Source organism: Herpailurus yagouaroundi, unplaced genomic scaffold (assembly GCF_014898765.1).
Source record: "Herpailurus yagouaroundi ecotype Mexico unplaced genomic scaffold, PumYag 29, whole genome shotgun sequence".
In the NCBI taxonomy this organism is placed as follows: Eukaryota; Metazoa; Chordata; class Mammalia; order Carnivora; family Felidae; genus Herpailurus; species Herpailurus yagouaroundi.
This window is the reverse complement of record NW_024412377.1, coordinates 42,366,364-42,392,888: the sequence shown is the minus strand read 5'-3', so window position 1 is coordinate 42,392,888 and position 26,525 is coordinate 42,366,364. Positions and strand designations below refer to the sequence as shown.

The window sequence follows — 26,525 nt, the reverse complement described above, 5'->3', positions numbered from 1 at the left end:
CACCAACGTCTCAACCCTTTGGGGGCACATCAATATCCACAGGTATCTTGCACTTAAACTGCACTTAAAACATAAAGTTAAGGGGCGCCTGGGTGGCTCAGTCGGTGAAGCGTCCGACTACGGCTCAGGTCATGATCTCGCGGCTCGTGGGTTTGAGCCCCACGTCGGGCTCTGTGCTGACAGCTCGGAGCCTGGAGCCTGCTTCGGATTCTGTGTCTCCCTCTCTCTGCCCGTCCCCTCGCTCGTGCTGTCTCTCTCTCCCTCAAAAATAACTAAACGTTAAAAAATTATTAAAAAAGAGTAAATAAAGGTAAAGCAGTTTTAGGGCAAAATAAAAGCGACCCCCGAGAAAGCATGAAACGGAGGACATCCAAGACAGAGGGTCTTAGAAGACGCCGTTTCTTCACCGCCCTTGCTGGAAGTGAGCAAAGGAAAACATTTCAAACTCACCCAAATGAAGCACACAATTCGAGTCTGTTCTTCATATCCTCTGACCAGAAACTTTGTTTTTAACCAGAAACCGTACTGTGGTCGTCCGTCGGTGAGGGTTTTTGCTTGAAAACATAATGTCAAAGTACCTCCTTCAGCATGTGTCATTAGTGAGCTTGTGTGGAAAAGTTGATACAGCCAGACAAGGAGGTCCTTGTTCAGAAAGCGGGAGAGCGTTCTAAAAGTCCTGGCAAAAAAACTGGTCCTGGAATGACTGTTGTGGGAGACTGAGTCTGGATGGTTCGTAAGAGCCATGAAATGTGCTGTGAAGGAAGGAAACGTGAACCCAGAGAGTTTTGGGAGGCTCGGGGGGCACACCTGACCCTGGTCCTCTCTGAGAAAGCGACCCTGGAACTAGAATCCTTTTCCCATTTAGTGGCCAGGGTGTCCCTCAACGAGCACGCAAATAAAGACACATCTCACTGGGGCTGTGGGTGGTGTTTTCTTTTTAATCTCCATAGTGTATTTGTTCAGTTTATTTATAAGCAGATCACTTCACTATTTACAGTACATGAGCATAGAGATTCTACAGTTTTTGTGATGTAAACAATAACTCCATAGTAGGAGTCTGAGAAAAGAAGCCAGTTCTGAAGTATTTACAGACGTTAAAATAGAACTTTATACTCACGAAAGAATAATACATAGAGCAATTTGGTTAAATTATCTATGAAACTATAGAATCTGACAATGTACAAATACAGGAAAACAGTTTCTCATTTAGAAGGTGAGACAGATAAATCACACCGGAAATAAAATAGGGACCATGACAACCACAATAATTAAAAGCAAAGAAGGTTTCTTCCTTGCCTCTTACAGATAAAGTATTTATATAAATAAGGACACAACCCAACGAAATGGAAAAAATATATAAAAATCCTCTACCAATTAAAAAAAATAGCAAAACTAAAAACTCGATTCTCAATCATTAGCAGTGTCCTTTAAAAAATTAAAATTTAGCTTTCTATTATAAATAACAAAGCAGATGTGTCCTTCTGTGTAGGTGAAATTCTTGCACCTTTCTCAAGAAATGCATCAATGTAATTCCACACATACACACACACACAGGCGTGCACACGTGCAGACAGACAGACACGCACACACACACACACACACACACACACAAATACACACCTATACGCACACACACAGCCTTGCGCTCACGCACCCCAGGCTGTAGTTACCTTGTTGAGCTTCCTAATAAATAATGCCCCCTACGGTAGTACCCCTGGGGATGCCCAAACCTGACAAGTTTAGCCATTCCCTGGTTTAACCCTGTCACAGAGCCGGGGAAAGCCCTGGCTCCCTATTGCTCAGAATTCTCTAGGCTGCATGGTCACACCAAGAGAAAAGGATTTGAGTCCAAGATTTGGAAATGCTGGAAGGGACCATAGGGACCACCTCGCCCAGTCGATTAAGGCTAGCTACAGACACAGTCTTTTAGAAACCTGGGGGTCGGGGAGAGGGATCTTGAGTTGATTTCAACATTAGCAGCTGCCTCTGGAGGAAGCCGACGCTCAAAGCCAATGCTAATACCGTGGCACAAGGGGGTGGGTGTGAATTTCCAGAGCGGACGGCACCAAGCCAGACTTCTGGATGGTCATGGCCTCCAGAAACCATCCGGAAAGCCAAGCGGTCCACCTCCCTGTCCCGCTGACCACCGTGACCACACTCCCCTGGAGATTTCCAACCTGTTTCCATTGGAATCAGAACACCCCTCAAGAAACAAAGTTGGGGAGAGTTTATGACTTTTTATTCCTAACACAAAAACACTCGACAAGAGTTTGAAATACAAAACACAAACACAAACAAACAAACAAAAAAACCTGTTTGGCTATTCAGTGGACCGTATCCAAGGCCATGGCCAGCGCCCTCCCCCCCCCCCCCCCCCCCCCCAGTCTCCTCACACCTCTTTGCTTGTCCCGAGGGTACAGGGCGGGCCACCCAGCAGAGGTTCGCTTAACAAGGTCAGCAGCTGGGATGCCAGTATTGCAGTTACAGCAAACCCCTCCCGGGCACCCGGACACAGGGTCCACTCCTGTCTCCTTTGCCCACAGGATAACTAGTGTGCTTCTCGGTCTGTGCCAGAGTCTGCTAAGCGGTTGCTTCTGCAGTCTTCTGACTGGCGTGACACTGGGCTCTAAACACATAGACAGTTCACTCAGGCCATTACACAGAATTCCCAAAGTTGGTGTTGCACAGCAAGGGGGCCGAAAGGATTTATTTGCCTTCCATCTGGGAAGCTGGTGGGTACAGTCTTTGGCCACTAGAGGGCGACCAGACGTCGATAAGGCAAAGTGCTGAGGTGGAAGCCGACCAATCCCTTCAAAAGTCACCCATAAAGCAAGGCTGGCAAAGGGGAAGAAGAGGCTCTTTGAGGCTCCCTTGTAGGCTCCTTTGACAAAACACGCAGCACAGAGCGGGTTCTAGCTACATAAACACGTCTTTCGTGGCGTTGCTCTGCCCGGGGACTGACCACCTACAAAACCGTATTTTCCGCGCCCCCGGGTGGGGCAGTCGGACCGCCCTGCTGCTTCCAGATGTGCAAGGCATTCTGACGAAACAGAATATCTGAAAATCCGTCCCCCGAGGTCTCAAAGCCTCAGCCACCACTGCTGTATCACTAGAGAAACAAAAAGCAGAAGCTGCCCTACACACATGCAGTGTGATCGATGCCTCCTGTCGCCCCGTATGTTTTACAATCATTTGAAGGAAACGTGTGAAAAGTGCCTAAGTTAAGCGCTTTTGAAAAAACAAGTGTATTGCTAGTATTGTCTGAGAGCAAGAGAGAAACAGCCAAGCGGTCACAACATTCGGATTAAAAGCTGTTCCGCGGGGACGATGACAACGAGGCCGATGGGAGATGTGACATCGCCACCCAGCCGAGTAGGGGTTGAACTTCTCACCATCCCCACGAGAAACTATGGCTTAGATCTGTCCTGGGGAGCTGGCCTCCTCATACAAGGTAACTCGGCCAGGACCACGTGGGTTCGAGTCTGCTGCTGGCTGGTTACCCGGCAGAGAACTCGCACCCTGAACACGAGCTGGGCGCGGCCGGAGAATGGAATCCCGTTCACGGGTGAGTGACGGGTTCCTGAGGCTCCCGGCTGGTAACCTGAGCCTAGCGGGTTCGAAAGGGACTTGAGTGCTCATTCCATCCAACATCCTCATCCGTTAGATGAGGGAACAGAGGCCCCGGATCACACAGCAAGTAAGAAACATAAGGTTTCTCACTGAGATGGCTTATGGTTGAATGACTTGCTCTGTAAACCCATTTGATGTCAGCTGGGCTGTTTCAACTTTTTATACATAGATAAAAATAGGTACCAAGATCCAAACTCACCGTTCCCCATCTCTAGGGCCTCCAACAAAAGGGCCAGCAAAGGGCTGGCCTTTCCTGCTGCTTTTTAGGAAGGCATCTCTCTCCTCCCTCATACCAGCCCCACTCCCGACCCCATCCCAATCCCTGGGAGAGTACCTCACTCAAGCCAAAGGAGACCCATCTTTGCCAGCGTAGAAACATGGAGCCAGGCTGAAGGGTTGTGGTTTTCTCAAAGTGCTTTTATTGGTTCAATGCAAAGTCAGCCTCTGCCTACTTCCTGGACGTCCTGCAGCTGGCTCCCAGGGGTCTCCCCACACCCAGCATCTGTTTTGGGCCACGTGGGCTTCCCAGCTCCCGAGCTCTCCCTCCATTTACCCTGTACTTCCGGACTCAGCAAACAGCCCCGGAGCCCTGTCTGCCCCGCGGGCAAACACCCCAGGGACTTGACTTGGGGACCGGCTTAAACATATTGCACATAAGCACTAGCTGCTTTCCTTCCGCCCCGGTGGGAAGGGGTGAGGGGGTCCCTCTTCTTTGGCCAACAAAACCATGAGGTTCACTTTATTTGCTACTGCACACGCGATTTCTTCCCTTAGATCTGAGGGTAGCTGCTAGATCTCAATGCTAAGAAAAACACTGCCGTTTTGATGTGAGTCAGATCAACCAGTCCTCCAGGGCTGATTCCGCTTCACAGCCGGGACGGCCCATCTCTCAAGCTTCAGGCTCAGCTGTGATTTCAACTGAGCCCAAGGCTTGGGATGAGGTTCTCACCTGTCCATGCAGAAGGACCGCGTGTCAACACCCTCCCTGCCGCCCCCAGCCGCCACTTGCACGGTGGCCTCGGCACGCATGTTGCACATGCCTGGAAGACACTGCTCTCAACACATCAACAAGCAGAGGCTTTATGCAACAAGAGACCTCTTAGTGCATCTTTTCCTGCGTCAGGACTTGGGCGCTGAGTGTTTGCAGCTCAGAGCTCTCCTCCCTTCCTCCTCCTGCCCCCAGAGCCCCGGAAGCCCCGCCTCTCCCCTGAGCACAGTCACCACGCAGCACTGCAAGACCTCACGGCGGATGCAGACCCCTGACTCGTGCTCTTAGACCAGTTTCCTGGCTTGGGAGCAAGATGTGAGGGGCCACGGGGGGTGGGGGCCTTCTCTGCACTCCATCCACTCATATTCTTTACCTCTTTGATGCATTTTCCTTCGGTCACCAGAACCCCCAAGCGTGAGGATTCTGATTCAGCCTTGTACCGACTGAGGAAGGAGATGGAAGAATTCCACTTAGCGGTTGGATCGGACATTTTTGCAAACACCAGCACAGCACAGGGACGGACAGTACAACCTGCCCGGCGTGGGCAGCTGTCGACACGGTCTACAGTAAGCTTTTATGGCAATCACATGTAAACATCATCCAGAGCAAATACGAGGACAGAGCTACGATGAGATGGTTGCCAATAGCAGCTGCTCCCTCTGGGTTACTCCTTAATGTGGTGGGCAAGAGACCAAGGTTGCCTAGTTTTCCTGGAGGAACCCCGGAGTCTCCTTGGTTAATAATACACAGCACCGAATGAGTCGTCCAGATAGAGGTTATCTGCAGGGTTGGTCAATTTGAGAAGAACTTGCAGCCTTTTGTGGACGGGATGGCAAGCAGAAACCCTGCGGGATGCTCTCGGCAGACATCCTCTCCCGCCAGCGGCCAGCCCTGACTTTAGGCACGTTACCTCCCAACACCGTGCGCAGATCTCGACTCTGCTCAAGGGCCAGTATCTAAGTAACCTCAAGGGTCCTGTGTTAACCTGACTGGGAAGGGCAGCCTCGGCTGACCCAGAAGACAGGAGCGGCTTAGGCAACCTCCAGGCCAACTCTTCCTGGTGCAGAAGGGTGGGGGAGGGACTCTGTGACTTAGCAAGGTCACAAAGCAAGTTCTTGGTGGAGCCAGGCCTCAACCCAGCTCTTCCAGACTCTGAATCTAGAGCTCCTTCCTATTGGCTTCCACAGGATAAAACCTCAGCATACTCCTTGGTGCAAATCAGGACGCAGGGGGGGCAGCAGACAGATTTAAATTCTATTCTATTGCATTCCATAACCATTTATTTATGTGCCTACTGTATGCTAGGCAGTGAATAGCTATTAAAGGAATTTACAATGTTCAGGTCTGTGCTGTGGATAGTCCCTTTCTTGGTTCATCCTCACAAACCCCGCCTCCCTCAAACACTTCATGTCCGCTATTCCATTCGCTCCCCCCACTCAAGTGGGGGTCATGTGTCACAGTATTATTGCGAGTCCTGTGCCAACGAATGGCCTTAGGGGGATTTTCTCTCACAGATCAGGACGCGATAGGGATGGGCCGACGTGAAACCCAGCCACCATTTGGTTCTGTATAATGGGAACCTTTCGAAGATCAGACCAGGTTAAACTCTGATCCGTTAGTAATGGCTGCCCAGAGCACTGTGTTGAGGATTCTAATAGTTAGTATGACCAAGCTCAAAGAACATGAGTGCTGTGGTCGATTAGTTATGTCTGCCACTGGCCAAGGAGGTGGGAGTAGTGGTATATGTGCCATATATGTATTTGCCATCCCGAACTAGAGACCACCTTCACAGAAGCTAAGACTCTCAGAGCCGGCAGGAACCTTGGAGATCAACTTGCCTACTTCCCCTCAGTCCATTTCAGAGAAAAGAATGTGGGGGCCCAGAGCGGTCAAGTGACTTGATCCCCAGGAGCTCAGATTCCCTATTCTTTCTAAAGCCTGTTTCCTCCAGTCTTCTCTGTGGGCTGGGAGTATTCTCACCTCCCAGGACAAGCTCACTTTCCCAGTATACCTACTAAGGTACTTGATAATCTTTAAAAAAAAAAAAAAAAAAAATCAACTACCAATTCTCAAAGTTCTAAAGCCTGGCAGTAGCAAAAGATTAAATTAGCTTGTTTAGTTTAATGAGTCAATTTCAAACACTGTTAAAGCAAGCAGGACTTTTTCTCTTTCCTTTTCTTTTCTTTTTAAGACAGAAACTTCCCAAGGGACCCTGATATATGAACGAGACTAAACTGGAGCCACTCTGTCTGAGGCAGAAGCAATGAGCTCACACCCAGCCTGGCCACGCTTCCCCAAGGCACCTGCACAACACCCAAGCTGGACATGGTTTGACATCACTCAAGAACATCAAGTTTACGGTAAAGCCCAATCAGAATGTTGTCTGGATGGCAAAGGACCTTGGAGATGGTCTTATCCACCCTCGGTCCTCACATGCCCTCCTGCTACCCCTGCCCCACCCACCGAAGCAACTTTCCAGGTGAAGGAAAGGGAAAGACAAGCCGGTCGGAGTGGGATGGGTTGGTGGCTGGTCCCAGCAAGGACGGCTGCTTTTGGATCACCCTGCCTGTGCCATCCCAGGCGAGTCACTGAAGCTCTCATGGCATGTCCACAGAGCCCTCTGGATCCAGACGCAGGTCCAAGTCTAAACCCGCCTAATCCTGGCAAGGCAGTTGGTGACTTAACCCTCAAAGTGAGCCCGGAGACTTCTAGTCTGGGGCCCAATGTTGCTCAACTCACCTCTACCAGTCCCTGTGACTTTATATCTTTACCCCACTACTGCAGGAGCATGGGACCAGGACTCAGGAGGCCTGGGCTGGGGCACCGCTCTGCCCTCCCACTGGCCGTGGGACCTCGGGCCCGTCATCTCACCTCTCGGGGCACTGCCCGCCTCACCTGGAAAAACAAGAACAGTGCAGCTCACCCCTGCCTTCCTCCCGAGGTCCGCCAGGATCCGAGTGCGCCAGGCCAGGCGCAAGCTCCGGGCACGAGCTGGCACCAGATGAGGGTTCTGACTCTAACTGGACCCACCCTTGCTCAGTGAGACACCGAGGGCAGAGCACGGCAGAGAAGTCCCAGAAACCTCTCCCCTCTGCTCCTCGTTGCGGCTGCAGGCCGCACTTCCCTGGGGATCAGCCTCCCGGCCGCCCGGCGCCTCTCGAGCATTCTGGCAGAGGGAGCGGAGCAGCTCAGTGGCAAACACCTCGCGACAGTGCATAGTTAAAAAATCAAGGAAGCGATACGATAATCCCAGGCACAGTACATCTGAGCCATAAATACGTTATTTGAAGGATATACTTTTTTTTCTTCAATTAAAAATGTGTTTATAATCCTGATTCTATTCACGAGTAACAATTTCATCATCACATACTACGGACAAGAAATGTTATGGTGGACACAGCTGCACGTCTACGAGGGAAGTCGGTCGGGAAGGAAGGGGGAGATGGGTGACTGACCCAGCACTTGGAGGCGCACCCGGGGCCACCCGCCGGAAGCGAGGACACTAAGTGGCAGTGGGACATCAACACCATGGAAACTCACAGACAGAAGCAGCTTTGTTCAATGTAAACATTGATTTTTTTTTTGTTTTTTTAAAAGGACAGCAGTCTCAAGTGTCTCTCTCACGTGTGTTCTCTCACGCGCTCGCTCTCTCGCCTTCTCATATACTTAATTTCTTTGAAAACGTAAACATATTGGAAGGGCCTTGTCTGAGGTATTGAGGTATTCCTCGAAGGTTAAGGCTGTTATCAATGCAGGCTCTGCTGGGCCTCCTTCAGTAAGCTGTCAAAATCCATGGCTTCGTACTTGTTTTTCACGGATGCAGGAAGGGTCTCTTCTGAATTGGAATCTGGGCAGGGGGTGGAGGAGTCAAGGAGAGGGGAAGGCAGTGAGCCACTCAGAAAGGCCAGGCGATCAGAAAATCTGCCACTGGGGTCAGCCCCATGGGGTGCATGTGGCCCCAGGCCTCCAAGAACACCAGACAGCAAGAATCACCTTTGCCGTTCTACCGTGACACCACTGCCCTGTCGTCAGTGTCTCTCGGCCTCGGCTGCCCTGTTTCTAGAATGGGGTGGCCTGAACCAGAGCACCCTAGAGCTCCTTCCTAGCTCTGATATCCCATTAATCTATTTCCCTAAGAGCTTCCTGCTGGCTAGTGAACCGCTGCGGAGGTCACGGAAGGTGGCCACCAGAGCTAGGATGCCCTCATTGTAGAGATACGGAAGCAGGTCCCCATGGGTGGCCGTGCAGCCCGGTGGAGCACTGCCCGGCCTGGAATCCTCCTCGGTTTACTCACACTCAGCCCCGTACTACAGACCCCGTGTCAGACTCTCCTCTACAGATAATTCTCTCCTAAATTGTACTTCTTTGTCCTTCTTCACCAACTCCTCTCCAAATGTGAGAGCACGGTGACAATATTATTTCATTGTGGCCCATTAATGGACAAGGCTGCCTGCTGCCTGTTGGGGTCACCATGGAATGCCCCTCAAGGCGGCAGTGCAGCCACTGGCCCTGTGAGGTCAAAGAGACAGTAACCATCGTTCTACCAGCTGGCTGTGAACACAAGACTAGACCTTCCAAGTGGCCACAGGAGGCTTGAATCTGGTACCAGTCTTGGGAGAGGACAAGATGGACCAGAGACCAGAAGAAAAGCAAGATGGCGGCCTCCAGGCGAAGTGGCTGCAAAGTTACCCAATCGGCACATTAGAGCTTTGGTGTGGGAACTGGGTCCAGAGGGGGCTTTGGGTGTGGGTTTCATTAAAGGAGGTCACTGCCCCTCATGCCTTGGGTCTCACTGGAAGGTGGCGGGGCCTTGTGTACTTACCATAGTCAGTGTGTCTGGGCCAGCAAAAGTGCTGGAGCCCTCCGTAGCTCAGCTGGAAGGAGGGCTCGTTGCGTTTCCGCAGGGCAGCGCCATTCCTCAGAGACAGGGCAGCGTGCTCAGAACACCGGTAGGTGATGAAGCCATACTTCTCGCCTCTGTGGGGAGAGGTCAGGGGGAGCATGTTACTGGGCCAGCTTGATTCATACCCTCAGACCACCCATTACCAGAGGCAGAGCAGAGAGCCACACTGATTCAGTAACCATGGCCGCTTGCCCCCCGCCCGCCCCAATACAGATGAGGGCAGTCGCTAGGCTGACCTCCACTGTGTGAGAACAGTAAGAGCAGGTGATTCCCAGAACGTCTGCCGGGCGCCTCACTCTTCAGATCACCCTGCCACTGGCCACTGGCATTTTCTCCCCGCTCAGGGATGAGGAAAACAGGCTCTGCGGAGTTCAGAATTTGCCCCAAGGCAATGGCAGGCAGGGCATTTAAACTCAGGCCTCCCACCATGAAAGCTGATGCACTTCTCTTGGACCTGTGGCACCTAGGCCCCCACCCTTCCCTCCTGCCTCCTTCAAAGCCAGCCTCAGCTACCAGCACCTTGGCTGCTGCTGACTTAGCCTCCCCCTTCCCTAGTACAGCTGGCATTCTGTACACATCATCCTTTATGGTGAACACCTCTCTGCTTGCTCAGCAACTGAGCCACGTGTTCAGCCGGGCTCAGGGCACCAGGGGATGTCACACGATGGTGGCCCTCCCTGGCCACAGTGATGCAGTCAAGGATGAGCCTGTCGCCCAAAGCAGAGCCTCAAAGAGTGCATCCCAGCTCTTGGCCCCAACTGTGAGGGAGACTCCTGCTGCCCCTGGTAGGAGGTACGTAAGCTTAGACGTGGAGGCGGCCATTTTGCCACCCGAGGGAAGCCTGCTTGAGAAGGGTGCTGAGGCGAAGGGGGGGCCTAAGGTCGGTCCTTTCCCCAGCTCCTCAGTTCCACAAACAGCAAGAGAAAGAATCCTGACCGATCTGTCCCTCTGCTGCGTGCACTCCTCAGGGCAGAGACAATGTGGACTTCTGCTACGGCTCGCGACAGGCTTACCGACACTAGGCGCCTAATAAGTACTCAGCTGGTTCACATTTCCTGACACCTCTCTGAACCAGGCCAAAGTTGGACCCCTTCTGCCTCTTTCAACGTCCAAGCCTGCTTGCTTTATTTTTGCTCGTTCTCTTTGTTTGACGTCCTGAAGACCGCACAGAACTTAAAACCATCCTATTTGTGTAACGACTTTCTCTTTTTCAGTTGTGGTAAAAACACAGAACACACAAAGTACCATTTTTATGGTTTTTGAGTGTACAATTCAGTAGTGTTAAGTGTATTCACGCTGCTGTGAACGGATCTCCACTTCCTCTGCTTGCTGTTCCCAGGAATCTGACTACTGCCGACACCTCACAGAAGTGGAACCCATATTGCATTTGTCCCTTCGTGGCTGCTTATTTCACGTAGCCTAATGAGGTTATCCATGATTGTCAAGGTTCATCCGTGCTTGCAGCACGCGACAGACTGCCTTTTTTTTTTTTTAATGTTTAAAATATTTATTTTTGAGACAGAGAGGGACAGAGCATGAGTGGGGGAGGGGCAGAGAGAGAGAGAGAGAGAGAGAGAGAGAGGGAGACACAGAATCCAAAGGGGGCTCCAGGCTCCGGCTGTCAGCACAGAGCCCGACACGGGGCTCGAACTCACGGAGTGTGAGATCATGACCTGAGCTGAAGTTGGACGCTTAACTGATGGAGCCACTCGGGGGCCCAAGATTTCCTTCCTTTCTAAAGCTGAATAATATTCCTTTGTTTGCATGTACTACATGTTGTTTCCCCATTTATGAGCCAATGGGCATGGGGGTGGTTCCCCCTTCTTGGTTATTGTGAATAATGCTCCTATAAACAGGGGCGTGCGAATATCTCTTTGAGATCTCTTGTTTTCATTTCAGTTCTCTTAAGTATATACCCACGGGTGGGATTGCTGGATCAGATGGTAATTCTATATTTAACTTTTTGAAGAACCTCCGTACCATTTTCCATTGGGGCTGCACCATTTTACCTTCCCACCAACAGTGCACCGGGTTCCGATTTCTCCACATCCTTGCCAACACTTATTATTTTCTGGAGCCACCTTAATGGATGTGACGTGTGTAATGATCCCTATGTAGAAACAAGTTTCTCATTGAAGTTTTTATTTTTTATTTTTTTTTTTTTAATTTTTTTTTTCAACGTTTATTTATTTTTGGGACAGAGAGAGACAGAGCATGAATGGGGGAGGGTCAGAGAGAGAGGGAGACACAGAATCGGAAACAGGCTCCAGGCTCTGAGCCATCAGCCCAGAGCCCGACGCGGGGCTCGAACTCACGGACCGCGAGATCGTGACCTGGCTGAAGTCGGACGCTTCACCGACTGCGCCACCCAGGCGCCCCCTCATTGAAGTTTTTAAAACGATTATTAAATTTGAATTTAAAAACCTTCAAAGCTCAGTTGGCAAATACGATGGGAGATACTTTAGAGTTATTTCAAAGCTGACAAAGTTTCGACATCTAGGTCGTGTGTTTACATGCAACCTATGCTTCCTGCATGCGGGTTCCCTGACAGATGAACACTGCTTCCCCAGGTGAGTGAGGAGAAACAAAGATTCGCAGCAGAATAAAGGGTCTGACCTGGCTGCTCTGGAGGAACAGAGGGGCATGAGTGGCACGGGTCCTTGCAGGGCAGTGTGGTTCCTGTGTAAGTGTCCCTTTAAGCCCCGGGGGCTGTTTGCTGCCCTATTATCAGAGTGGAGACCTAAAGCAGCTATGAGAGCTGCAGATTTGACTCTGCTACTAACTAGCTGCTCAGTTAATCTGTCTGAGCTGCCCGGGAAGGGAAAGCAATAAAAAGAATGAGTGCATATGTCATAGGCAGGTTAGAACGTTTAAGAGAAGGCACAGGATTTGCCTGGCAGTCAGCAAACCATCAGTGGGAGTTTACTGCTTATTATTGGGCCACACAGTTGTTACTGGACCTTCTGTGGGACCTGGCTCTCCAGGTCCAGGCTGCGGATCTCATCAGATTTGTTCTGCGGATCTTCTCCGGCATCTTTTGTGTGGCTGGCCCTGGACGGGGACCCCTGCCCTTCCCCACTCCCCTCTCCTGCAACAGCTTGACCGGACTCACCTGCTGTTTCTCGTCAGCACCTGGCACTCCACAATCTCACCGAACACTTCGAAACGCCTCTTCAGCTCTCGGGAGCTCATGTCACTGGAGAGATTGCGAACATACACCACACGGCCTTCACCCTGCTCAAGGAGGGAAACAGAAACCCAGTCATTTCCTGGCTTCCTGGGACCCGCTTGATGGGGGGCTTCTATGGAGTCCTAGGTCTCAGCCCACGATGTCCGGCTGAGGGGGTAACACTAACTGGGGCCGGAATCAGAGAGAGGACAATGACGACCCCTCTCCGGAAGACCTGCCTTGTTGGAGGAGGGGGCTGCTAAGTGTCGGACGGGGAAGTGGCTTTAAAGGGAGCAAATGCTCACTTGGAGGAAATGAGCAGAGAATGGACAGAGGCAGGAGGGGGGAGTTTATCATCATTAATCTAACTGCTTACTCATAACTGCTTACTCATATTTGTGTTTGGAGTCTGGGATTTTTTCTGGGTAGTGGGGAGGGGATAGGAAGGCAAGCTGCCGGGGCATCTAGATGGCTCAGTCGGTTAAGCGTCCGACTTTGGCTCAGGTCGTGAACTCAAGGGTCTTGGGTTTGAGCCCCATGCTGGGCTCTGTACTGACAGTGTGGAGCCTGAGCCCTCTCTCTCTCTCTCTCTCTCTCTCTCTCTGCCCCTCCCCCACTTGCACTCCGTCTCTCTCTCAAAAATAAAGAAACATTAAAAAAAAAATAAGAAGAAAGAAAGGCAAACTGCCGAGGATGGGAATGGGCAGGCATGGGAAACCAGGTCGTTGTGGGGGTCACAGTGAGCTGGGAGGAAGGCAGTGGGACCAGGACACAGGTCTTGGGGTCACCGCTATCCTCAGTCTTGCCAGGGCAGTGCATAGACAACTGTGACTAAGGGGTCACTTCAGGTGAGCCGGGTGCCATGCTGCGGGCCCCTAAAAGAGCCCAGCAGAGGGAGGGGTGGGGAGCAACCCAGGATGGAATGTGCCCTCCCCTCCCCTCCAATCTGTGATTGGATCCAGTGAATGCCATCGCTGCTCTGACCCGCTGGAGAAACTCCGGCTGCGTCCTGGAAACCTGTGCTCTCGTGGGTGAAAGTGACAGGTTCTGGTTTGGACAGGCTTTCTCCGGGAACAGGTTAAAGCCATCTGGAACCACCCCACTCTCATCTCCCAGCTGGCAGGGAGGAAACAAGGCCCAGGGGCCACAGCAGGCCTCTGCTGTCAACCATGGGAACTGGGTTCTGCTCAGTGTAGGAATCCCCTCCCCCAGCCTCCTTTCAGCTCCTTACGCTGGGAAGTTCTTTCCTGCCTCTGCCCCATGGTTCTCCTGAAACTACGTGGTGGCTCCTTTCGTCTGTCAGGGTCTAGCTCCTCGCAGATGTCCTTCCTAGACTGCCATGTAAACACATCCTCCCCACTAGTCAAAACACGACTGTTTGTTTCAGAGAGTTTAGCCTCATGTGATTAATTCCACCGCGCCTCTCGCAATCTCTGATTACAGTGTTTATTCCTTGCTTACGAGTCTGTTGCCTTTCTCTCCCTTCGGCCCCAACCACGGGAATGAGGACCTTGTCTGTCTTGCTCGTGCCAGGCACGGCCCCACTGCTGAATGGTCACACGTGGAATCCAAGGTGATGCTCCAGGCACAGCCTGTGGTTGTAAGTACCTGCCCGCAGGCAGCTGGGTACCTCTGGGGTACACACACCTCATGTGTCCTCCCTGCTTCTGCCCGGAAGTGCCAGTTATATGCAGGAAAGCAATCAAGTGCAAGCCTGTCTGTCTTTCTGAGCATCTGTCTTACTTTCTCTTCCCTTCTTTCTAGTGGCATGGAGGGGCTGGCTCCGGCTCCCCACTGCAGATTCCTGATGAATTTTCTCTAGGTGCTTTGCAGTGGGTTCACCAGGCGTAGCCTGGGCCCATAAACTAACTCTGGGGGAAGATCAGGGGGGTCAGTAGGAAGCAAGAAGCAGGCTTCTCCTGGTCCCTCAGACCAGATCAAGCTGGGGGATGCTTAGGAAGGACAAGGCCCAACTCCTTTGTGTATGGGTGAGTAAACTGAGGCTCAGGGAAGCTGGGAGACCTGCCCAAGGTCACACAGAGGGTGGTACCAGGGCTGGTTTGTGGCCTGGCTGGCCCTGCTCTGCTCCTCCCCGCCCCCAACCGCAGCCTGCCCTCTCGGCCCTGCTAAGCCTCTGACGTTCAGCCCTAAAATCACCACCCACTACATGCCTCACTGCCAGTCCCTCGGCCGCACTTCGCACGATGCCACCTCTGATGCCCTTGGGTGACCCTGGTGCTTCTTTAAGTGAGAGAAACGTGACTATCTTCTGCAGGCCACAGCTGGCCTCAAAGAGCTTCGGGTCTATGAAGCCCCTGCACGTCCTGATGCCCCTGCTCTTCCCCATTCACTCCGGGCTCCGGGGCCCCAGATCACTTACAATGGCCTTTTCCCGCCGCTTCCTGGCATGCCGGACACTTGGCGTTCCGTCTGAACACGGTCCTCTGCTCTCACACCTGTCGGTGGACAAGCAAACCAGAGGCACTCACTCTCAGGAGGGACCACGGCAGGGTGGGCGGGTGGAGTTGCTCCCGGAAGCGAGGCACGCTTCTTTAGAACTTGCTCATGAGGGCATTAGGCGCCCAGCACGCCCCATCCCCAGCAGTGGCAGCTGTACAATGTGACCGGCGCCTCTGGCCAGCCTCTGGGACGAGATCACTGGGAACCACCGTGTCGCGAAATCCCAACCCGCCTGAACCTCGCCTTTTTATGCCATCAAGGGTGGAAAGGCCCTCTCACTTCATCACTGTCTGGGACCTGATGGGGGGAAAACAACCCTTGAGGTCTTACGTTTCCCCATTTTCCAGATGAAAACCCCGAGGCTCAGGTTCAATATGGGTTTTACTAAGGATGGAACGTGGGGAAGCCAGAGCCAGAAGGAGGTCTGCTGATCCTGGACCCACTGCTGTCTAATGGCTGGCGCCCAGGCACGAGGCAACCCGGCCCTCACAGCCCCCACGTCCAGTCTGGCTATCAGGCTCAGCAGCCCGCATGCGCCGCCCGGGGACACCCCTGGGTGCCACACGCCTGCGTCTTCCCGCCTGTCTGCACACTGCCTCCTCCCCCAGAGAGCCAGGCTGCTGGACTGGAAGGAGCACAGCATGGGAGGCAGGGGGGAGTCCGGGCTCTGCACATACTGTCTGCGTCCTTGGGAAATACAGCACGCAGGATAAGAACACAGACTCTCCGGTCAGACAGGCTGCGTTCGCTCGCATCCCGGCTCTGCCACCTCCTGCTGGGCGACCTTGGGCTAGTTACTCACCTCCCCTTAGCCTGAGTTCTTCAACTGTAAACAGGGAGAACTGACCGTACTGCCATCTTGGCCATTTGTGAGGATCAAATCAGAAAATGCTCGGCGCAAGACCTGCTCAATAATTACTTGCTATGGTTTTCTATTGAACCTCTTTGAGCCTCAGCTTCCTCATCTATGAAATGGGGGTAAGAAGCAGATGCGCCCTCCAAGAGCATCTGCGAAGCTAAACAGGGTAATAGAAGGGGGTATGACTTGCAAACTTTAAAGTGCAACAAATCGCAGTGTCATCATCCATTGGTAACACATTGGCAGTTCCCCCACCTGAACTGTTGAGAGTGACCGAAAGGTACTGTGGGGTTTGTGTTGTGACACCAGCTCAGAGCCGGGATCGGAAGCACAGGTTTAAGAAATGTGAGCCTGGGGGGGGGGGGGGGGGGCGGTGGCGCCTGGGTGGTTCAGCTGGTGGAACGTCCAACTTCAGCTCAGGTCATGATCTCATGGTTTGTGAGTTCGAGCCCCGCATTGGGCTCTATGCTGACAGCTCAGAGCCTGGAGCCTGCTTTGGATTCTGTCTCCTTCTCTCTCTGCCCCTCCCCACATGTGCTCTATTTCTTTGTCTCTCAAAAATAAACAGATGTTAAAAAAAAAAATTTTTTTTTTTAAATGTGAGCCCGGAGAAGGCTGATGACTCCTTTACCAGGCTTGCCAGGCACCAAGCTCTGCCAGCTGAGCAAAAACCGAGTCAACCAATTAATTTTCTCCAGTGAGCAGAAAAAGCCAGCCCTGAACTTGGCCCAAAAGCAAGAAGAGGAAAAGGCGAATCCATGGGAGTTTCTAGAGAGGCTCGCAGCTCTTTGCAGGCAAGTTCATGAATACAGGCCCTGCCCTGACACCCCTGAGCCGGTCAGGAGGGAAAGGAGGCCAGGAAGCCCCAGCTCCAGCCTTGGAGGATGTGTTTCAAAAAGAAGAGAACCTTTTGTAGCTTCTGAGCTACTCAATGATGCAGAGGAAGCTGCCTAGTGTGGACGCCTAGTCACTTAAGTCCCCGTGACCCTTGGGAAAAGGAGAATGGAGCCAGAGAGAGGTCTGACCAATCATCCTGGCTTATTACAGAGAAGGGCTTTTAGAGAAATCGCTAGGGAAACTCATTTTGATTAACAGGTAGTTCAGGGCTTCTTAACATTAGTGTCAGGGGAGTCTACAACCCCCCCCCCTAAACTGAATGCCCAGTTACAGGTCTACATACATTTTAAAGGGAAGAGAAGCGTTTGCTTTAATCAGATTTTCAGGCAGTTAAGAGCTACTGGTGTAGATACATAAATACAAAGCAGAGTTTTTCTACGAGAAGATACTTTTCTATTACCTGAATTCTAGTTCTCAGAGTATGGCACTCTGGTGACATCATCACCTGGGAACTAGTTAGAACTGCGGATTCCCCCTCTCCCCCCCCCCCCCCCCATGTACAGATTGAGACACGGGGCGGGTGGGGTCCATGCAGCTGCAAGGTAACAAGCACTCCAGGTGGCTGCTGCATGGCTCTAGACCCAAGTGCACCATCTAGTGGTCACTCGGGTGCATGGCAGGCAGAGGATTTGGGACATGCCCTGACCCCGTTTAAGCCTCCCCAGGTCAGGTCAGGTCCTGCTGTGATCAGGGAAAGAAGCAACCTGACTCCACCAAAATGCGCCAAACTTCCATTCTTTCTGCCCAGCTCCCCACTGACTTTTGGACCAGCTCCTTCTTTCAGACCAGTTCACTGAGCCAAGATGGTCTGAGCAAACAGGCTCATGATGCATCATCCCCGTGCGAAGGTGGAGCGGCTCCCGGGGGATCAACTGACTGGCTGGAAGTCCTGGCACAGCTCAGCAGGACCAAGAGATGGGAATAACCTTACTGCTGCTTTAAATCCGGGTCTTATTTTTAGAACGAAGATTAGAGTTCTGCTAATCTGCCTTTGACATGCAAAGGTCACATAGACATTAAATTGGGTCCAAAGCAGGAAATGGATGAATAAGGGACAAGTTCCTTTAGACATAAAGCCACAAGCAGCCAGGAAGTGGGTATTCTTCCTCTCCCGGGCCCAAGAGATTTGGGTCACTCTTGACTGCCACACGGCAGGCTTTGCCTGCCTCCAGGACTTGCCCCACAACTCTCCCAGGGAGACCACCTCCAGGGCCTCTGACCAGGACACAGGCCACACGGAGAGACTCAGCCCCAGTTTCAGGGCTCCTCCCTCCCTTGGCACCCTGGGAACTGGGGTCGTCGGCTGCCCGCTGTCCCTCTTGAGGCCACCCATCCATACCTGAAGGTCCTTCGGACGGCTGGTGACCGGGAGCGGCAGGAGGAAGAACAGGAACTAGAACGACTGCGGGAACAAAGCTGCCGGCCGGCCTTGCTGGGGGGGCTCTGGTAGGGGCAGTGGTCAGAGCAAGGGGGGCTGACCCCCGAGTCCTCTTCTTCATCGTCCTCCTCCTCCTCCTCCTCCTCAAGGAGGAAGCTGCTCTCACCACTGCTGCTGCTGCTGTCCTCAAAGACAGTGTCGTATTCAGGACTCTTACAGGAGGCCAGGTCTTCGTCCTCCAGGGCGCTCTCCAGGAGCCCAAAGTGCTTGGTGAGGCTGGCGCGGATCTCGTGGTCTCGCAGTAGCACACTGTCCTTGGCGGGGGCGCTGGCATCACGGCTTCTGTCTTCCTCCCTGTTGGAGGCCTGCACCTCGGCCTGGAGGGCCCCTTGCTGAGGCCAGTCCTCAAGGTGGACCCCAGACGGCTCCCAGGACCTCAGCACCTTCCTCTGCAGGGCGCCTTCTGGCTTCAGCACCTGGCAGTAATCGTGGTCTCCGAAGGAACAGGAGAAGGGGCGCTTCTGACCAGTCTGGGAGGCTGGCTGGGTTGTGGCATGCCGCAGGTGGGACAGGAGCTCGCTCCGCTCTGGGTGCTTCTTTGGCAGCTTGTGGGCAGCCCCCGCGGCGGCCTCGAGCTGGAGGCCCTCCAAGCTGGGAAGGCTGGGAGCTCTGTCTTTGCCTGGGCTGTGTTTGATGTCTGGCTTGAAGGGGTCCTCCTCTGTGGGCTTGTACGGAGGTGTGGTGGGCGGGGTGAGTCCTAGCCAAGCAAGAGGAGAACCGTGTGAGGTGGAAACGGGTCACTCCTCCAAGGGACAGAGGGTCTGGTTTGGGATGGCAGATAAGCAGTGTATGTACCACCACATTCCCAACCCAATGAATGGCAGGCATCACTAATCGAACACCGCACTGGTGGCTGAGCCTGAACGTGGCCTGGGACTCACGCAGCCCACGGTTAGTTCTTGAGCTGGCATGTGACAAAATCCACTTGCCATCCCTCTGTAGCCCGGCAATGGTAGCCAAAGCCTCCCGGTCATTCGAGATATCTCCTCCTGCTCTCCATCCAATCATTCGACCAGCTCTCCCTACTGTTTTGATGTCTCCCCAGGGAGCTTAAAGGCAGGCACCGCAGGTCAAACCTCCCACCTGGATTGGACCCCCACGGTGCCATTAGTGCTCCTGCATCTGACCTTGGCCTCCATCCGCCCCAGTGCAGAGGGAACTTGCTAAATGCCCGAGATCTCTTCCCGTCTGGGGCTCCTGAAGCCTGCAGGATCAAGCTCAAACTCTCAGCCTGGCATCCCTCTCGGCCTTCTGTGATTGCTCCTTCCGGCCCCTCCTCCACTTCCGCGATGTGGTGATGCCAGGCGCACCTCTCCTCAGGAGCACCTAAGGCTTTCACCCTAGGTGCCTTTTGCTCCTGTAGATTCTATTGCCAGGGATCTACTTCTCACTGCCTCCTCTCTCCAGCCTCTGCCTATCCTGCGAGCCCGGCTCACAAGCCCCCTGCTCTGGATGCCTTGCAAATCTTCCCAGGCCACACTCCTGCCCTGCCCCACCTCGCCCCTTCCTCCATGCTCCGGCGCTCTCGTACATCCTCTGAACCAACACGTCTGCCACAGCACCCGTCACGGTGGAGCCCGTCTCCCACATAACACTGCGGGCTCCTTCGGGGGAAGACGTGTGTCTCTCCCTTAGCTCATGTGCGGCTTGCTGCAGCTGACCGGCTGACTCTCCCCCTTATAGCACCCTCATTAGGTATCCCAAGACCCTGTGCAGCCCGAGTGGCGGTGGCAGGGAGGGCTCAGTGGGGCACCGCGCACAACTGCCCGAGGGGCTGTTCAGGGTGGGGGACTCACTGCCGGAAGTCATACCAGCTCCCCCGAGGGCACCCTACCAGCTGAGCCCCTGGCTCACCTGCCGTGCCACAGAGCTCCACCGTCAAGGTCTGCTCAAAGCTCTTCTTGCCAAAAGGAGGATCACTGGTGGGGGTGGGGAGGACGGAAAGGAAAGAGACCAGTCAGCAGAAGGCTCCACTTCTCCCAGCATGCAAGGAGGACTAGGGGACACCATGACAGAGCCCGGCTCTACTGCCCACAGAGGTGGGTCCTGGGGAGTTTTCTGGGAGACCCCCATCCTGGCTTAGACGAGTTCAAAGCAGCCTATCACTCCTGGAGGACACACAGGAGTAATCTGCTGGAAGGTGGAGACAGGACAAGCATCAGCACCCTCCTTATTTTACAGACCTGACACCCCGAGTGAGGAGGAGACTTGCCCAAAGCCACGGAGCATTATCACCTTTCCCCCGTGAAGAAAGTAATTCCTTCCCAGGTTCTGAAGAGGACAGCTTATGAAATGGCCTGAACCCTTAATCCCTTACGTTCCTGGGCCTGCAGAGACCGCCCTTCTAAGGGAGCCCGGCTACCAAGGGCTCCGCACGGCAATAAGGGCAGGGGAATGGGGGGGGCAGGGGCAGGCTCACGGGCTGATGAACCACCCAACCCCCACCGCCATACACACACCCAACAGGACACAGACTCATGAAATAATAAACCACTGATTCCCAAAAATCTACCTTTGTGACAAGGCCAGCATGAGGCACCTGGGAGAGTCTGAAAAGAAGACGAAAAAGAAGAAAATCAGATTCCCCAACACGTCATCACTACCAGATGTTTCCCTCTGGAGGAGACCCCGAGCTTCCACTGGTACCAGGCAGAGCTCCCTTCAAGCATGTGACCCAAAATCCTCTGTCACTTTTAGGGAAGGGCAGGAACAACTCAAAGTCACCGTCATTCGCAGGGTCTCAGCAACCTTAACACCTGGCAGACTACTCAAGGTTTGGGAAAGAGCAGGTAGGTGCGAGAGCGACCCCTTCTGGCCAAACAGTATAGTACAGCAGGGTGGGGAGCCCCAGGGAAGGCCAGGGGCTCAGGGCTGGTCCACGGATGGATGTAGGACTCGAGGGCCGAATGGACGGCTCAATCTCTGTGCCTCAGTTTCTGTGTGTGCAATGGAGATTATGACAGTACCTGCCACACAGGCCCCCTGTGAGGAGTCACTGGGGATAAGCTGGGTCAAGTTTTAGACCAGTGCCTGGCACAACAAATACACAATAGATAACCTGTTATTACCAGCTCTACCATTGTTACCATTTAAAATTCAACGTCATTAGGGGCGCCTGGGTGGCTCAGCCTGTTGAGCGTCCGACTTCGGCTGAGGTCATGATCTCACGGTTTGTGGGTTCGAGCCCCACGCTGGGCTCTGCACTGACAGCACAAAGCCTGGAGCCTGCTTCGGATTCTGCGTCTCTCCCCGCCGCCCACCCCCCCGCCCCACTTCTCTCTCTGCTCCTCCCCTGCTTGTGCTCTCACTGTCTCTCTCTCTCTCTCAAAAATAAATACACTTAAAAAAAATAAAATAAAATTCAACGTCATTATGGAGCTAGATTTATAGACTCACTCCTTTCGTCACACCATCACCCAGGACGTCTTCTTTAGAGCACTTAGCACCATTTGTAATTATCTTCCTTTTTTATTTACTTTGTGATTGCCTGTCTGCCCCACTGAAACAAAAGCCCCATGAGGGCAGGCATCTCGCTCCGTGTTCATTAAGTGGTGCCTGGCCCATGCGTGATGAAAAACTCAGAGATGTGTGGGTGATTTCTGAAGATCCGCCCAACTAGCCCATTGCACAGAAAGGGAAGTCGACAGCCGGAGAGGGGAAGGGACTTGCCCAACACAGGGCTCCTGGCTCCCAGCGCAGTGGGGTATGCCACACCCCATCCCTGCCCCCTCTCTTACAGACCACCGACTCCGACTACCTCTGGAAGGGAGCCGTGGGCAGCTGGGGTCCTCATCCGTGTCCCCACACCCACTCTCACAGGGGCTCTCCAGAGCCGGGATCTGGGGTCCCTGTGGGAGCTGCTGGTCTTGACCACTGTCCTCATCCGTGGGGCTGCCCAGCGCCCCCTCCATGTCGTAGGCCTCGGGAGCCAGGTGCAGTGAGGACAGAGCTCCTTGGGGCTCTGCAGGGACCAGAGACTCATCGGAGAATGTCAGCCAGGGGCCCAGCTCCGGGTTCAGTCTCCTGGAACGCCGCACGGGGCACACGGAACTCTCCGGCTTCCTCCCCAGCTTGGTCCACGGCAGGCCTCTGCCCGGCCTTTTCCGGCCCCATTCCTCCTCCTCCTCTTCCTCCTCTTTTTCTTCCTCCTCCTCCTCGTCCTCGTCCTCTTCCTCGTCCTCTTCCTCCTGCTGCTGCTGCAGCCTGGCCGACCGGCCGGCGCGTCCTTTCACCTCCAGCCGCAGCGGGCGCAGGCTGGGTCTGGGCCCTGTGCTCCTGGGAGAAGCTGTGATCCTCACCTCCTCCACGGGGGATGGGTGGCCAGGGGACGCCTGGCTGTCTTTGGGGGGGCCTGGGCCTTGGCCGGGGCGTGAGGGAGGCATAGACAGGTGTGGCCAGGCGGTAGGGTTTGCTGACGTCACAGAGGACATCTTGAGCCAGAAGTTCCCTCAGGATGGAGAACTCAGCCCAGGAGGCTTTGGAAGGGTGCTGGGACCGAGGCTGGGGCTTGACCTGCTTGGAGGGGCTGCTGCAGGGCTGGGGGGCTGGCTCTGGGGCCTGTGGGGGCAGCTTCCTCTGGGGGAGGCAGTAGGTGTGCATGTAGCGGATGAGCTGCACCACGGCGTGCATGTCCTCCCGGGAAACCTGGGTGCCGGGACGCGCCCTGCCCGATGCCGGGGAGTCCTGGGGCAAGGCTGGAGCCGGCTGGGGGCTCGGGCAGGCCTCACCGGGTTCCTCATCCTCCTTGGCTGGGAGCTGGGGGCTCAGAGCGGGTGGCGGCTGCAAGCCCCTGTCTGGGGAGCGGGCTTTAGTCTGGGGGCAGGACGGCACCGAAGTGAGGTGCCTATGCAGTTCCGTACAACTCCGGCTCTGAGCCTGCACCGTGGGGACCTTCTTGTCTTGGGTGCCGTCCATCTAGAGACAGAGAGAGGCCAGAGTGAAGAGGGAGGCCCGCACTGCCCCGCTCCACTCTGCCCCCCTCCTGCAGCCCCTGGCCAGGCCCTGCGTGGCACCTGGCAATGCTCAGGTGATAAGGAACAAAGGAGCGACCAGCCTCCTAACAGGCCTCCCATCCATAGATTTCGCCCTCGTGGGTTCACTGACAAAGCCCTCCTCTGACCACCCGCTCCCCTGAGCTATACCCTTCGGTAATGGCACCTGGGCCTGGGAACAGGGATTCACTGTAAATGAGGGTGCCGGAGATCTCTCTGGGATAATGGGAATGTTCTAAAACTGAGCTGTGGTCATGGATGGGGCGCCTGGGTGGCTCAGTCGGTTAAGTGTCCGACTCTTGGTTTCAGCTCAGGTCATGATCTCATGGTTTATGAGTTCGAGCCCCACATCAGACTCTGTGCTGACAGCGTGGAGCCTGCTTCACATTCTCTCTCTCCCTCTCTCAAAAAAATCAATCAATCCACCAACTTTGAACTGTGGTCATGGCTGCGCAACTCTGCAGATTTACTGAAAATCATCAAATTATACTTTAAAAATAGGTGCCTTTTATGATATTTAAGTGACACCTCCATAAAGCCGTTAAAAAAAAAAAAAAAAAAATCCTGATTCTGCCCGAGGGCATGGGATTGTGTTCAAGAGCCCCCTGCAGGAGTGTCCAGGGACCAGAGGGGAAGGACGGAGTGTAGGCTTTGAGCAACAGGAATGCTAGGAGATCACCTATGAAATCGCTCTTTGAAAGTCTTAGAAGATGGAATCCAAGGAGGAAAAGGGATCTGCTTCACTCCTTGGTGTTTGCGACAGAGCTTTCGACTCTCAAAGGGCTTCCCCCAGAAGAAAGGCAAACACCTTCTTGTGGTCTCCACAACCTGCAAGGATCTCATGTTTCTGTGTATCACCCGTTAGAATCAGCCCGCTGAAAGCAGGCCACACCTTCCCTGTCCCTGCTCTAACCCAATGTCTAACACAGCGCCTGAAACATTGAGGTGTATGAGAAAGTCCGGGGCTTTTTCTAGAACCCCAAACTGGAAAGTGCCCAGCACACCAGCTACAAGGGCTGTGTGAGGCACAAAGAGGAAAACCCCAAGTCGACTGAACTTGACACCCCCTGATATAGAGCTGAAGGTTATACCCCTCAAAGCCCACCTGGGGGCCTCGGGAGATTTGGGGGCAGAAATACCTTAACACAAGGCCGCTGACTCTTGGACCTGAGGCCTGCCTGGCGCCAGGTGGTCCCTTCCTTCTGGGTATCGGAGCTTGAGGACGGGTGGGACGTGGCGAGGAGGAGTTTCTGCAGCTGCAGGAAAAGCAGAGAGGAGAGGAGCTGGGGGTGAGCTCTGCGGGGGGACACGGAGAAGCATATCTTGGGGAGAAGCCTGAGCCCAGAGCTAGCTTCTTGGGACTGAGCACGCCCTGAGCCTGGGTCATCACAGGACCACGGGAAGAGGGTATTTAATGACTGAGAATATGTTCCCAATGTACTAAGCACAGAAAGCAGACTGTCCAACAACAAAGACCCACACGAGTACCCCAACGAGACGTAAATCCTTCTCAGAGTTACTAACCCAAGAGGAAGATCTGTGACTTTGAGAAATCCAAACAGATCTTGGGTAATAATGTCTTCCCATTCTACTGTTAAAATATGACGTGTATACTTCATTGGGACGCTCCACGTACACCTGTAGCACTCACACGCATGCACGCGCACAATCTGGAAAGTCAGGCGCCACAGTGGTTCGGGATTTCAGCTGATTTCCCTTTTTGTTCTCTTTGCTTCCCCATACTGCTTTGGTAAAAATTAATTTCTTAAATTAAAAAATTATACTTGTGAATGGTGAAAAAAATATGTATACCACGAATTCTATGGGGTACACAACTGGAAACAGGAAGACCTCCTGCCCGAGGTTCTCCTTCTTCCTTCCCAGAGGCAATTACTATTAACCACCTTCTTGTGACCCCATCACGAGGCGGAATTCAATCACACAAGAATATACGTACGTGCCACCTCCCAACACACCTGCTTGGTTTTTTCACAAGTGGAAGCATGCTGGACTTAAGCTGGTCTGGCTTCTCTAATTTTTCTGTAAAAATTGCTGAGACTCTTACACTTCTGCACCCAGAGGGCAGGTGCACAGTGTATCCGGAGAGCAGGGAGCTCAGCACACCTGCAAGTTCCACCAGGAATCCTATCGCAGCGAGACTGAGAACAAGTCGGGAAGCATGATGGGTTTTTCACTGTGGCAGTAAGTGTCTCCTTGAGGGATATGGCCGCCTGCAGCCCCGACCCCGGCCAGGTCACCCCAGCAAGGAGTGCCAAAGGTTCAGGAACCAGAGAAAAGGCCATTCCACACTCCACCAGGAGCTGGAGGGTTCCCACCCCTCTACCTAGACCCCAAACCACGCAGGTCTGTGATTCTCTGACATGGACAGGAAAAGATTCCTGGGCTGGTGGGAAGGAGCCTGGTTCTGGCCGAGCTCAGCCCCGCTCACTATGAGACCTCAGTGAGTGAGTCCTTTCCCTCCCTAGGCCTTGGTTTCTCCATTGGCATAATGGGGGAAAACCGCACTAAATGACTGGTTATCAACCTTTTTTGACTCAGGAGCCCCTCTAAGAATACAACCGAAGCTGCTGACCTCAGAAAACTGCAGGGACATGTAGAGGTTCATGGGTCCCGGTCAGTCCATTGGTGGACTCTTTGGGATCCATGGCTCCAGGTTAAGAACTGGGCATCTAGACAACTTCTCAGGGCCTTTCTGAACTCTGTCGGTATGCTGGGAGTCTAGATGGTGAGTCTGTTTCCTGTGTGCCTAGCACAGTGCCTGAAACAGAGGTGCTCAGTAAACCTGTGTGGAATGAAGGCAGTCTGAGGTGTGGGAGGGGAAACTACCTGTGGCCAGCAGAGGCCGCTCTCTGCCTCCCTGGGTTTGATCCCTCTCCAAAGCCCTCTGCACTGAGACTTCCTCTCGTTAGTACTAATGGGTCAAGCCAGAACTATTACTTAGATAGTATTTATTGAGCAACTTCTAAGTACCAGGCACTGTTCTAAGTGCTTTACATGCATTATCTGCAGTACTCCTCCTATCAGCCTTTGAGATAAGCACTATTATTTGACCCCACCTATGGACCAGGAAGCTGAGTCAGAGAGATTAGGTGTCTAAAGGACAGGAAAGCATTAACTAACCGGTGCGGCTGGGATTCAAACCCAGTCTGATTTCAGTCTGACAGGAAGC

At 53.5% G+C, this 26,525-nt stretch overlaps 1 protein-coding gene across 1 annotated transcript in view; it reads right to left on the bottom strand.

Moving 5' to 3' along the window:
- Positions 1-918: 918 nt before the first annotated feature.
- Positions 919-26,525, bottom strand: part of PPARGC1B (PPARG coactivator 1 beta) — a 112,403-nt gene continuing 86,796 nt past the window's right edge. The window contains 10 exon segments of the mRNA XM_040497430.1: positions 919-8,465; positions 9,441-9,595; positions 12,634-12,755; positions 15,071-15,146; positions 18,246-19,041; positions 20,199-20,263; positions 20,857-20,893; positions 22,102-22,693; positions 22,695-23,258; positions 24,475-24,591. Of these exon segments, the coding sequence (XP_040353364.1) occupies positions 8,365-8,465; positions 9,441-9,595; positions 12,634-12,755; positions 15,071-15,146; positions 18,246-19,041; positions 20,199-20,263; positions 20,857-20,893; positions 22,102-22,693; positions 22,695-23,258; positions 24,475-24,591 (2,625 nt within the window). The 3' untranslated portion in view covers positions 919-8,364.